We start from the raw sequence: 12,381 nt of genomic DNA, 5'->3' as shown, positions 1-12,381 counted from the left end.
AAGAAATCAAGCAATTTCACCTATTTAGTCCTTTGGTTGACTGAACTTTTTTGATTACACTTACAATTTCTGACAACGTAATGGTGCTGCACCAAGTTCTATGAGAACAGTTTGTTTATTAAAAAAGGTATATTTACTCCCCAGTTATGAAGGACAGATCTGTAACGGACATGATTATTAAAACCTTTTAGAAAACCTTTTCACTGAATAATTGCAAACAGGAAAGATCTGGCCCTGGTTTCCTGACTAACGGGGGATCTACAAACACGGATTTGATGACAGAATTGCCATCCGTAATTGTTTTCTGTCACCAGGCCTGTAGTCCGCAGGTACATTATGGGTGGGAGGTGGATGGAAAATGGCAACAGTGGGTTTTGGCCAGGCTGGTGCAGTCATTCTGTGTAATGTCATACAGTATGTAGAGAAACCAATACCAGCCAGCGCCATTGACATCTAGTTCCTTTGTTGTTTTTTGACGGCAGGTGTGACTGGGAGTTGCCAGGCCCCAAGGAATGGCAGTAACCCAAGTCCAGGGAAGAGAAGGGATAATCCAGACCGGGTCACATTCCCAAATCTCAGTGGAACAGCGTGAACTGGCTGATACACTACGCCTGGGAATGGTAGGGGAGAGGAGGAGCACATGGCTGGAAGTGGTAGACTCCCAATACTCTACACAAGTGCAGTATCAAGTATGTGAGTGCGAGCTTGTGTATACACTGGTGTGTGTGTGTGTGTGTGTGTGTGTGTGTGGTGACGAATGCACACGTGACTAGTATTGAATCTGTGCCGTTTGACTTGGTGCATAGATGTTACCTTTTATCCTGTGCAACCTATCAAGTCAGAGGAATGGCAACAAAACTCAAAAAGGTATCGGGAGGAATGTATTTGATACAAACACAGCATCAGTGCACTATATTAAGCTTATATATTGGAGTTGGTGTTTTACAATGGAGTTGGTGTTTTACAATGATTTCATCTTTCTCTCGCGTTTTCCACCCCATGAAAAGATGGTCTGTGAACCCAGTCAAAGATAACAGGCAAGACATTCAATCTGGCAAGAGTGGTTCCTCAACAAAAAACTATCACCTTTACACTCTGCTATTTTCCCCTCTGGGATGTTTAAAGAGGATGTGTCAGTTTGTGCGCGCGCAGCTGCAAACAAGCCTAAATGCTACCGTGCAGAATTGACTTGACTTTGACATCCACATTTAGACCCCCTCCAGCCAAGACTAATTTCACACCATTGTTTTGTGGCTAATTCGCCTCTCCTTTCCACGGCTACACCCTAAACATGCACACAAATCCCTCTTGACAACAAAGGGATTTGGTCAGGGTCATTTGGAGGGTTGAAGGGATACACATTGAGCGTTATGCAGGTACTGTAGGTGGAGTTTTAAAACGTGCTTTGAAAACCTCTCAGCAGTTCTGCATGGTCACTGGACCACAGAGAGAGGGGAGTTGTCAGAAGCATGCTTGGACATTCAGCAGACTAAAGGGGAAAACTCAAAAAAGATGACATGTCTGCTATTCAAATCACAAAGGATGGTTTCTCCTACCCCAAAACTGCATGGCACAGAATTCCAGGGAGGTATTTATTAACCATGGCGACAGGAGTTTTCGGGTGTAGTATTCCATTACAGATAAGCGGGAAGCTGGTGTGCTACCCCCTCACATGACCCACACCAATCCCCCTCCTGAGACCAGCGGTTAATCAATTTTCAACGATCAGTGAATCCATTTTTATCGCAGCCCAGCGGAATTACGTTTGCTAATTATTCCACGCCTACAATTGAGTCACTTAACAGGCGCCAGGCGAGATGAAGACTTAACCAGCCTTCTCACACATGCCCAATTAAAGAGAGACATCAAAATGTGGCCCCAGAGGATGACGTGTAGCTGGGTTGGTTGTATTCCAACATGTAGACTCTGCACTATAGGGTCATTGAGCTCCTGTGTGCCAGGAGTCTCCTCTAGGGCCCATTGGAGGGAGGAAGATGGAGTCTCCTCTAGGGCCCATTGGAGGGAGGGAGATGGAGTCTCCTCTATGGCCCATTGGAGGGAGGGAGATGGAGTCTCCTCTAGGGCCCATTGGAGGGAGGAAGATGGAGTCTCCTCTAGGGCCCATTGGAGGGAGGGACATGATGGAGTCTCCTCTAGGGCCCATTGGAGGGAGGGACATGATGGAGTCTCCTCTAGGGCCCATTGGAGGGAGGGAGATGGAGTCTCCTCTAGGGCCCATTGGAGGGAGGGACATGATGGAGTCTCCTCTAGGGCCCATTGGAGGGAGGGACATGATGGAGTCTCCTCTAGGGCCCATTGGAGGGAGGGACATGATGGAGTCTCCTCTAGGGCCCATTGGAGGGAGGGAGATGGAGTCTCCTCTAGGGCCCATTGGAGGGAGGGACATGGAGTCTCCTCTAGGGCCCATTGGAGGGAGGGACATGGAGTCTCCTCTAGGGCCCATTGGAGGGAGGAAGATGGAGTCTCCTCTAGGGCCCATTGGAGGGAGGAAGATGGAGTCTCCTCTAGGGCCCATTGGAGGGAGGGACATGAAGGGACAAAAGGATGCGGTGCAGAAGGAAGCAGTGCTCTTTGATACGACCGTCTCTTGAGAAGTACAGGGAATTTACAGAGAGATGGAATTTGTGAGGAGAAACAATTGTAACATTGATGACGACCAAGTGGTGAAGAGGAGTCATGAGTAACACCGGATACGCCCCGTGTCCAACCCAAGGCAGAGGTGTGGTTAATACAGCACACAGCCCTGAGGTTCACCCCTGGAGCAGATAGGGGGGGCAAAGCACCAGAGTACCAAAAGAGGACACAAAGCAGAAGGGGGGGGCATGTACCACCCACCATGCTCAGGGGGCAAGGGCCACACCTATCGCGCAACAGATATACAATGAGAGCTAATGAAGTTGGACCACAGTATTCACTCTACAATAATCTCGTCCCCTCTCTACATTTCATTTTCTTACCCTTTCTCCCTCTACTTTACCTACCCCCTTTCCCCTCCTTGTCCCTTCTTCCCTTTCTCCAGTTTACCCTTCGCTCACTCCACCTCCCCCCACCCATACCCTTCTTTGTCCCTTCCTGTGCCGCTCATGCTCTTGGCATCTGTCACAGTGAGCTTGGAGGAGAGGCGGAGAGTGAGAGCACTCCCTGAACTCTGAAATCCCTCTGACTCACTCCTAAGCAAAGAGAGAGACAGACAGAGGAGGAGAGAGTCTGCTGGCCTCACCATCGCCTCATTTTGACACCTCTCGGGAGGGGGAGAAAAGCATAGAAAACGCCAGGAGCAAAGACATCACTCTGTAGCAACCGTATCAGATGGAGGCTTCGGAAAACAGATCCTAAATGGAACACACAAAAAAGCAACCTAAAATGCATAAAAACCTGCAATGAAATGAAGCAATAGTAACAGTGATATACTGTTAAGAGCTGTCATAATCCGGTTAAATAATAAAAGGGCATCTTTAAAAAGATTTTAACATTGGTAAAGTTGAATCAAATGTATTTGGAATAGGCCTCTCCCCTGTAGAGAGAGAGGCCGATTCCAAAAGTACTGAAAAACTATACTCGGGGAAAAAAAGGCCCTTTGGCTGGGGCCCAGACAACCAGACTAAGAAGGGAGAAAAAGGAATCTAACACAGGCAAGAAGGCAGACTAAAAACAGTTGATAATAAAGTGGTAGAACTAGCAGACCCCAGACACACACACACACCATCTTTCCAGTCGGTGGAGCAGTGAAAACGGGGACAGATGTTCGGCCCACTGTCGTCAATCACCGGGCCTCCCAGCGCACCCTTGAGAACAAAACTAGCTCCTCTGTCGACCTTCACATGACCTCTCCATCCCATCCTATCCCTCGCCTGCCACTTGGGTGGTACATCTTTTTTACTGATAATGTTTACGTGTCTGGTTTAATAAATGGAAAACATTGGCTAACCCTTCTCCTTGACTAAGCTTAAATATATGCCACTATATCAATGGGCCATAAGAGGATGACGGGGTTGCTTTTGTATCACAGTTGAAGGATTGTGTTCGACAGCCATCCTTATTTTAGCACGACATCTTGATTGCTATTGGCGACGTAGATAATAGGTATGTCCATCATTTGATCCTTGTAGTGTCAATAAGGTTAACTGTATTCCACACAAAATGGCCTTCTAGCCCTTGACATCTAGTCTCACAATGGAACCGTTTTGATATTGACCATTGAGACTGTTGGTGACCTTTATTGACCATTGGGGTTATATTCACTGAGCTGGCCGGAGTGTGATGTGTTTACATGGTGATGTCGTGTTCGTTCCTTGATGAATGACAAAGCACTTTTTAGAACCAGATACTTCAGCTAGAATTACAACGGTGTGTAGCCATCCAAGCCATACTCTCAAAACCAACTGGGTGGGTGGCGCATTGCATTATAGGTAGTATATGAACCCGGGTCTCCCACAGGAGCAATCAATGTCTTATGAAACCAAGAGGAAATTCCCTTTTGGGCCGAGGTCAGACACTGGTTTTGAAGTTCGCAGGCGGGGCTATCATCACGTGACCATGCGCAACCATGCTGACTCATGCCCGTCACAGTGGCATAGTGTGTTATAATAAGACTAATTGACCCCTTGACTATGCAATATTCAAAAACATACTATACTCTAGACCAGGGCTGGCAAACTAATTCTGCCCTGAGCACCGCACTCTGTTTTCAACGAGGTCCGGAGGGACGCACTGAAAATGTATTTCCTTGCTGTAAAAATATTTTATTATATTTTTTTTACTCAAAACACCATTCAGCCTGGATGCTTGACAGCCCTGCTCTAAATTTACTAGAAGAGTCATGCCCATAGACACAAATCATAGTTATGATTTTTAAGATGATTTCATGTTGCTTATTTCTTGAGTACTACTTTGAGTACTACTAGTCTAACCCTGTAGATTGCTTAGGCGACTGACTTAACTAGTTCATAGTGTTTCGTCTTACCAGACTCCCAGGATAACGGCCTGCTCCTCACCGCTGAGGTCTGGCATCGGGTACTGTCCAGGCTCAGCAAGGTTGATCTGGTTCAACACAGTATCATCACTGAGGTCATGGTCCTGTTGGGCAAAACACATAACAGACAGCTCAGCAAGGGGTTACTAGCACATCCTTCAAATAATAGCATATTATGACAATAGAAAAGTAAGGCAGTCCTTTTAAGTGGTTCTCCACCATCAGTGACTAAAACTGATCGATTCATGGCGTTCAGAGTGAAAGTTGAGGCAGGGCTTATTTTTGAGAGATTACTTTTCCAGGGGAGTGATGGATACTTCCTCCGGTCAAAAAGCCCTTCTCTCACACTTTTCCCCCCTCGGACTCCCCTTCATCACCCTTAACTCTGCATCTCCAGGTTACTTCTCTCTTTTTTTGTCTTATGTAATTGGAATGTGGCTGGCCCATTTAGATTTGGATCCGGGAGAAAAATCGAAACGTCTTGCTTCAAAAAAAAGAACTTAAAAAGTCTGCTGCCATACACAGCTTGTGAACACATGGATGCACTCACCCAACCCCTCAAACATACCCCTATCATTTTTTTTTTGAAATCACAGTAAACAAAAAGGGGATGTGTGTTTTGGCCAATTTCTTAAACCAGTCTACGGCACACACATAAGTAAAAAACACTGAAGAAGTCCAACAGCTCACCACCCAAATTCTTTGGCCAGCATTAACAGTGTGTAGGGTTTAACTGTCAGGAACACCCAGGAAAATGGCACCATCTTGAAGGGTTTGGAAGTCCAGAGTTCCTGGTTCCCTGTGGCCCTTTAAAAAGAGGAAGCTAAGATGCCCTGCGTCACGGGCTGCACCTGTCCGCCAGGTGTCTGGGTCAGAATACACACCCATGGTTACACACACACGGACCCACACTTAGGAAAACAAAGGTCAGCCCACCAAAGTAAGCCTTCTACAGGACAGCTGCCTGACTCAGTGGAGGTTTTATCATGCATTCACCTGCATCCACTCCAGATATCACAGACAGTTAAAATGTTCAAAACCAAAATAGTTGTTCCATTTGCTTTCCCTATTGCAATTCCCCGCATCCCTGTGATGTTCTCCTAATCGTTTTACCTCCGTCTGCTTTCCCTCACCAGCTGATAAAAGAACCAGCCATCTGTGGCAAATCTGGAGCTTAATCCCAGATTGTCTTTTTGCATTAAGTGCCTCTACTTTATCTGAATTTCTCTGACTGAAACCCTCAATGGTGCATGACACGCAATGTTCCATAGGACAGAACAAACACATGTCACAATTCAGGAACCTGCTTTTGTTGAAGAATGAATCCTAATTCCTTTTTTGACTGACATAGTGCTTTGTCTGCATATTACAACGTAGACTTGGCAATTGATCAAAGTACACAGAAAGGGTGTGGCTACGCTTAGCGCACGCACGCCATTACAGTAATACTGGGTGGGTACACTTGGTATTTCTTAAATACAGTATCCAGAGTATTTGTACCATGCACATAGCTCTCACGCAGTCATTGGTTCTTACATTTCACATACAGGGTTGGCATTCCTCAGCTCAAATTGAAAGTAAGTATTTCATGGTATAAGAGTTTGTTCATGCCATTGACAAGGTCTTATCTCAGAGGAAGACGGGGTCAATTGCCACTGGGGTCTCACCTTGCTGCCTATGTTGTGTGGTGCTATTTCTCTGTCTCTCCGTTCCAGCCAGCCAGTGAGCTCTGGCTAATGATGGGCTTGATTGAGGCCATTTACACCCCCCAGCCTGTAATGAGAGCATTAGTGGTCTGAGAAGCAGAGCCCGGGAGCAAGCAGGATCCACCCCACAGAAAGGAGGACGAAGGAGCAGTCATTGTATGGCATGTCCAGTACTGTGTTCATTTCTAAAATAGTGACAGAAATTAGTCAAACACCTCTTCTTTCAGTGGCAATTGAAAAAAACTAAAAATACAAATACGCATTTGGGTTGAGGAAAATGAGACTAAATGACTCAGATCTGACGAGTAAGTCGGCTATAAGAGTTGAATGATTGAGATCCTTTCAGTGTTATTTGCAATTTGGCGGCAACAAGTCATTGATGCAAATAAGGCACATGAAGTGGGTACTCTCCCAGTGGGAAAAGCTCCCAGTTGAAAAGAGTGCCATTGTTTGGGGCCACTTTACTTACTGTAGACCAAATGCAAAATTTCTATGGGAAATTACCTCAAGAGACATCTGAAAGCACATCATCCCAATATACAGGTAGGCTAATAACAGATTGATAATGATATCAAGAAGGTTGCTACAACCTATCAGACCACTACTTACAACACTTTAAATTATAACTTTGAGTACAATATACAGCGCATGACCAAAGGAATGTGGACAACTACTCGTCAAAAAACTTGTTCTAAAATCATGGGTACTAATATGGTGTTGGCCACCCCTTGGCTGCTATAACAACCTCCACTCTTCTGGGAAGGCTTTCCACTAGATGGTGGAACATTGCTGCAGGAAATCGCTTCATTCAGCCACAGGGACATTAGTGAGGTCGGGCATCGATGTTGTGCGATCACACACTGATCTCGACAAACCATTTCAAAATGGACCTCACTGCACAGGGACATTGTCATGCTGAAAAAGCAAAGGGCCTCCCCCAAACTGTTGCCGCAAAGCTGGAAGCACAGAATCACCTAGAATGTCATTGTATATTGTAGCAGTAAGATTTCCCTTTACGGTTCAATCCCAGGCTGTTTCGAAGCCGGCCGTGACCTGGAGACCCATGAGGCGACGCACAATTGGCCCAGCATCATCCGGGTTAGGGGAGGGTTTGGCCGGCTGGGATGTACTTGTCCCAATGCACTCCACCGACTCCTCGAGCGACTCCTGTGGCGAGCCGGGTTTAATTTTATTTATCTATTATTGAGCTCAAAAGCAACTATTTTACAACAAAATATATTTGATACGGCTTTATGATACAAAGCGTGCAAAATTAACAATTGCGCATCGGCCATTGCGAGTGCATAGGATAGTAGGCTAGAACTGCAATGTTTTTTAGGACAACATTTACTGTTAGATGAATACATGACTACTAGCGGTGGGTGGTATTATATTTACTGTTAGATTAATACATGACTACTAGTGGTGGGTGGTATTATATTTACTGTTAGATGAATACATGACTACTAGTGGTGGTATTATATTTACTGTTAGATGAATACATGACTACTAGTGGTGGTATTATATTTACTGTTAGATGAATACATGACTACTAGCGGTGGGTGGTATTATATTTACTGTTAGATTAATACATGACTACTAGCGGTGGGTGGTATTATATTTACTGTTAGATTAATACATGACTACTAGCGGTGGGTGGTATTATATTTACTGTTAGATGAATACATGACGGTGGGTGGTATTATATTTACTAGATTAATACATGACTACTAGTGGTGGTATTATATTTACTGTTAGATTAATACATGACTACTAGTGGTGGTATTATATTTACTGTTAGATTAATACATGACTACTAGTGGTGGTATTATATTTACTGTTAGATTAATACATGACTACTAGTGGTGGGTGGTATTATATTTACTGTTAGATTAATACATGACTACTAGTGGTGGGTGGTATTATATTTACTGTTAGATTAATACATGACTACTAGTGGTGGTGGTATTATATTTACTGTTAGATTAATACATGACTACTAGTGGTGGTATTATATTTACTGTTAGATTAATACATGACTACTAGTGGTGGTATTATATTTACTGTTAGATTAATACATGACTACTAGTGGTGGGTGGTATTATATTTACTGTTAGATTAATACATGACTACTAGTGGTGGGTGGTATTATATTTACTGTTAGATTAATACATGACTACTAGTGGTGGTATTATATTTACTGTTAGATTAATACATGACTACTAGTGGTGGTATTATATTTACTGTTAGATTAATACATGACTACTAGTGGTGGGTGGTATTATATTTACTGTTAGATTAATACATGACTACTAGCGGTGGGTGGTATTATATTTACTGTTAGATTAATACATGACTACTAGTGGTGGGTGGTATTATATTTACTGTTAGATTAATACATGACTACTAGTGGTGGGTGGTATTATATTTACTGTTAGATTAATACATGACTACTAGTGGTGGGTATTATATTTACTGTTAGATTAATACATGACTACTAGTGGTGGGTGGTATTATATTTACTGTTAGATTAATACATGACTACTAGTGGTGGTGGTATTATATTTACTGTTAGATTAATACATGACTACTAGTGGTGGGTGGTATTATATTTACTGTTAGATTAATACATGACTACTAGTGGTGGTTATTATATTTACTGTTAGATTAATACATGACTACTAGTGGTGGGTGGTATTATATTTACTGTTAGATTAATACATGACTACTAGTGGTGGGTGGTATTATATTTACTGTTAGATTAATACATGACTACTAGTGGTGGTATTATATTTACTGTTAGATTAATACATGACTACTAGTGGTGGGTGGTATTATATTTACTGTTAGATTAATACATGACTACTAGCGGTGGGTGGTATTATATTTACTGTTAGATTAATACATGACTACTAGTGGTGGGTGGTATTATATTTACTGTTAGATTAATACATGACTACTAGCGGTGGGTGGTATTATATTTACTGTTAGATTAATACATGACTACTAGTGGTGGTATTATATTTACTGTTAGATTAATACATGACTACTAGTGGTGGGTGGTATTATATTTACTGTTAGATTAATACATGACTACTAGCGGTGGGTGGTATTATATTTACTGTTAGATTAATACATGACTACTAGTGGTGGTATTATATTTACTGTTAGATTAATACATGACTACTAGCGGTGGGTGGTATTATATTTACTGTTAGATTAATACATGACTACTAGCGGTGGGTGGTATTATATTTACTGTTAGATTAATACATGACTACTAGCGGTGGGTGGTATTATATTTACTGTTAGATTAATACATGACTACTAGTGGTGGTATTATATTTACTGTTAGATTAATACATGACTACTAGTGGTGGTGGTATTATATTTACTGTTAGATTAATACATGACTACTAGTGGTGGGTGTTATTATATTTACTGTTAGATTAATACATGACTACTAGTGGTGGGTGGTATTATATTTACTGTTAGATTAATACATGACTACTAGTGGTGGTATTATATTTACTGTTAGATTAATACATGACTACTAGTGGTGGGTGGTATTATATTTACTGTTAGATTAATACATGACTACTAGTGGTGGGTGGTATTATATTTACTGTTAGATTAATACATGACTACTAGTGGTGGGTGGTATTATATTTACTGTTAGATTAATACATGACTACTAGTGGTGGTATTATATTTACTGTTAGATTAATACATGACTACTGGTGGTGGTATTATATTTACTGTTAGATTAATACATGACTACTAGTGGTGGGTGGTATTATATTTACTGTTAGATTAATACATGACTACTAGTGGTGGGTGGTATTATATTTACTGTTAGATTAATACATGACTACTAGCGGTGGGTGGTATTATATTTACTGTTAGATTAATACATGACTACTAGTGGTGGGTGGTATTATATTTACTGTTAGATTAATACATGACTACTAGCGGTGGGTGGTATTATATTTACTGTTAGATTAATACATGACTACTAGCGGTGGGTGGTATTATATTTACTGTTAGATTAATACATGACTACTAGCGGTGGGTGGTATTATATTTACTGTTAGATTAATACATGACTACTAGTGGTGGTATTATATTTACTGTTAGATTAATACATGACTACTAGTGGTGGGTGGTATTATATTTACTGTTAGATTAATACATGACTACTAGTGGTGGGTGGTATTATATTTACTGTTAGATTAATACATGACTACTAGTGGTGGTATTATATTTACTGTTAGATTAATACATGACTACTAGTGGTGGGTGGTATTATATTTACTGTTAGATTAATACATGACTACTAGTGGTGGGTGGTATTATATTTACTGTTAGATTAATACATGACTACTAGCGGTGGGTGGTATTATATTTACTGTTAGATTAATACATGACTACTAGTGGTGGGTGGTATTATATTTACTGTTAGATTAATACATGACTACTAGCGGTGGGTGGTATTATATTTACTGTTAGATTAATACATGACTACTGGTGGTGGGTGGTATTATATTTACTGTTAGATTAATACATGACTACTAGTGGTGGGTGGTATTATATTTACTGTTAGATGAATACATGACTACTAGTGGTGGGTGGTATTATATTTACTGTTAGATGAATACATGACTACTAGTGGTGGTATTATATTTACTGTTAGATTAATACATGACTACTGGTGGTGGGTGGTATTATATTTACTGTTAGATTAATACATGACTACTGGTGGTGGGTGGTATTATATTTACTGTTAGATTAATACATGACTACTAGTGGTGGGTGGTATTATATTTACTGTTAGATTAATACATGACTACTGGTGGTGGGTGGTATTATATTTACTGTTAGATTAATACATGACTACTAGTGGTGGGTGGTATTATATTTACTGTTAGATTAATACATGACTACTAGCGGTGGGTGGTATTATATTTACTGTTAGATTAATACATGACTACTAGTGGTGGTATTATATTTACTGTTAGATTAATACATGACTACTAGTGGTGGTATTATATTTACTGTTAGATTAATACATGACTACTGGTGGTGGGTGGTATTATATTTACTGTTAGATGAATACATGACTACTAGCGGTGGGTGGTATTATATTTACTGTTAGATTAATACATGACTACTGGTGGTGGGTGGTATTATATTTACTGTTAGATTAATACATGACTACTAGTGGTGGGTGGTATTATATTTACTGTTAGATTAATACATGACTACTAGCGGTGGGTGGTATTATATTTACTGTTAGATTAATACATGACTACTAGTGGTGGGTGGTATTATATTTACTGTTAGATTAATACATGACTACTAGCGGTGGGTGGTATTATATTTACTGTTAGATTAATACATGACTACTAGCGGTGGGTGGTATTATATTTACTGTTAGATTAATACATGACTACTAGTGGTGGGTGGTATTATATTTACTGTTAGATTAATACATGACTACTAGTGGTGGGTGGTATTATATTTACTGTTAGATTAATACATGACTACTAGCGGTGGGTGGTATTATATTTACTGTTAGATTAATACATGACTACTAGCGGTGGGTGGTATTATATTTACTGTTAGATTAATACATGACTACTAGCGGTGGGTGGTATTATATTTACTGTTAGATTAATACAT

The 12,381-nt window shown here is 41.0% G+C and overlaps 1 protein-coding gene across 1 annotated transcript in view; it reads right to left on the bottom strand.

The window, feature by feature from the left end:
• Window positions 1-12,381, bottom strand: part of ttc27 (tetratricopeptide repeat domain 27) — a 143,344-nt gene that overhangs the window by 70,109 nt on the left and 60,854 nt on the right. Inside the window, exon 8 of the mRNA XM_035754246.2 lies at window positions 4,985-5,097. Coding sequence (XP_035610139.1) covers window positions 4,985-5,097 — 113 coding nt within the window. The remainder of the gene's footprint in view (window positions 1-4,984; window positions 5,098-12,381) is intronic.

This window comes from Oncorhynchus keta, chromosome 36 (genome assembly GCF_023373465.1).
Source record: "Oncorhynchus keta strain PuntledgeMale-10-30-2019 chromosome 36, Oket_V2, whole genome shotgun sequence".
Lineage (NCBI taxonomy): Eukaryota > Metazoa > Chordata > Actinopteri > Salmoniformes > Salmonidae > Oncorhynchus > Oncorhynchus keta.
Note: the sequence above shows the minus strand (reverse complement) of the source record. Positions and strands in the feature narration are given on the sequence as shown.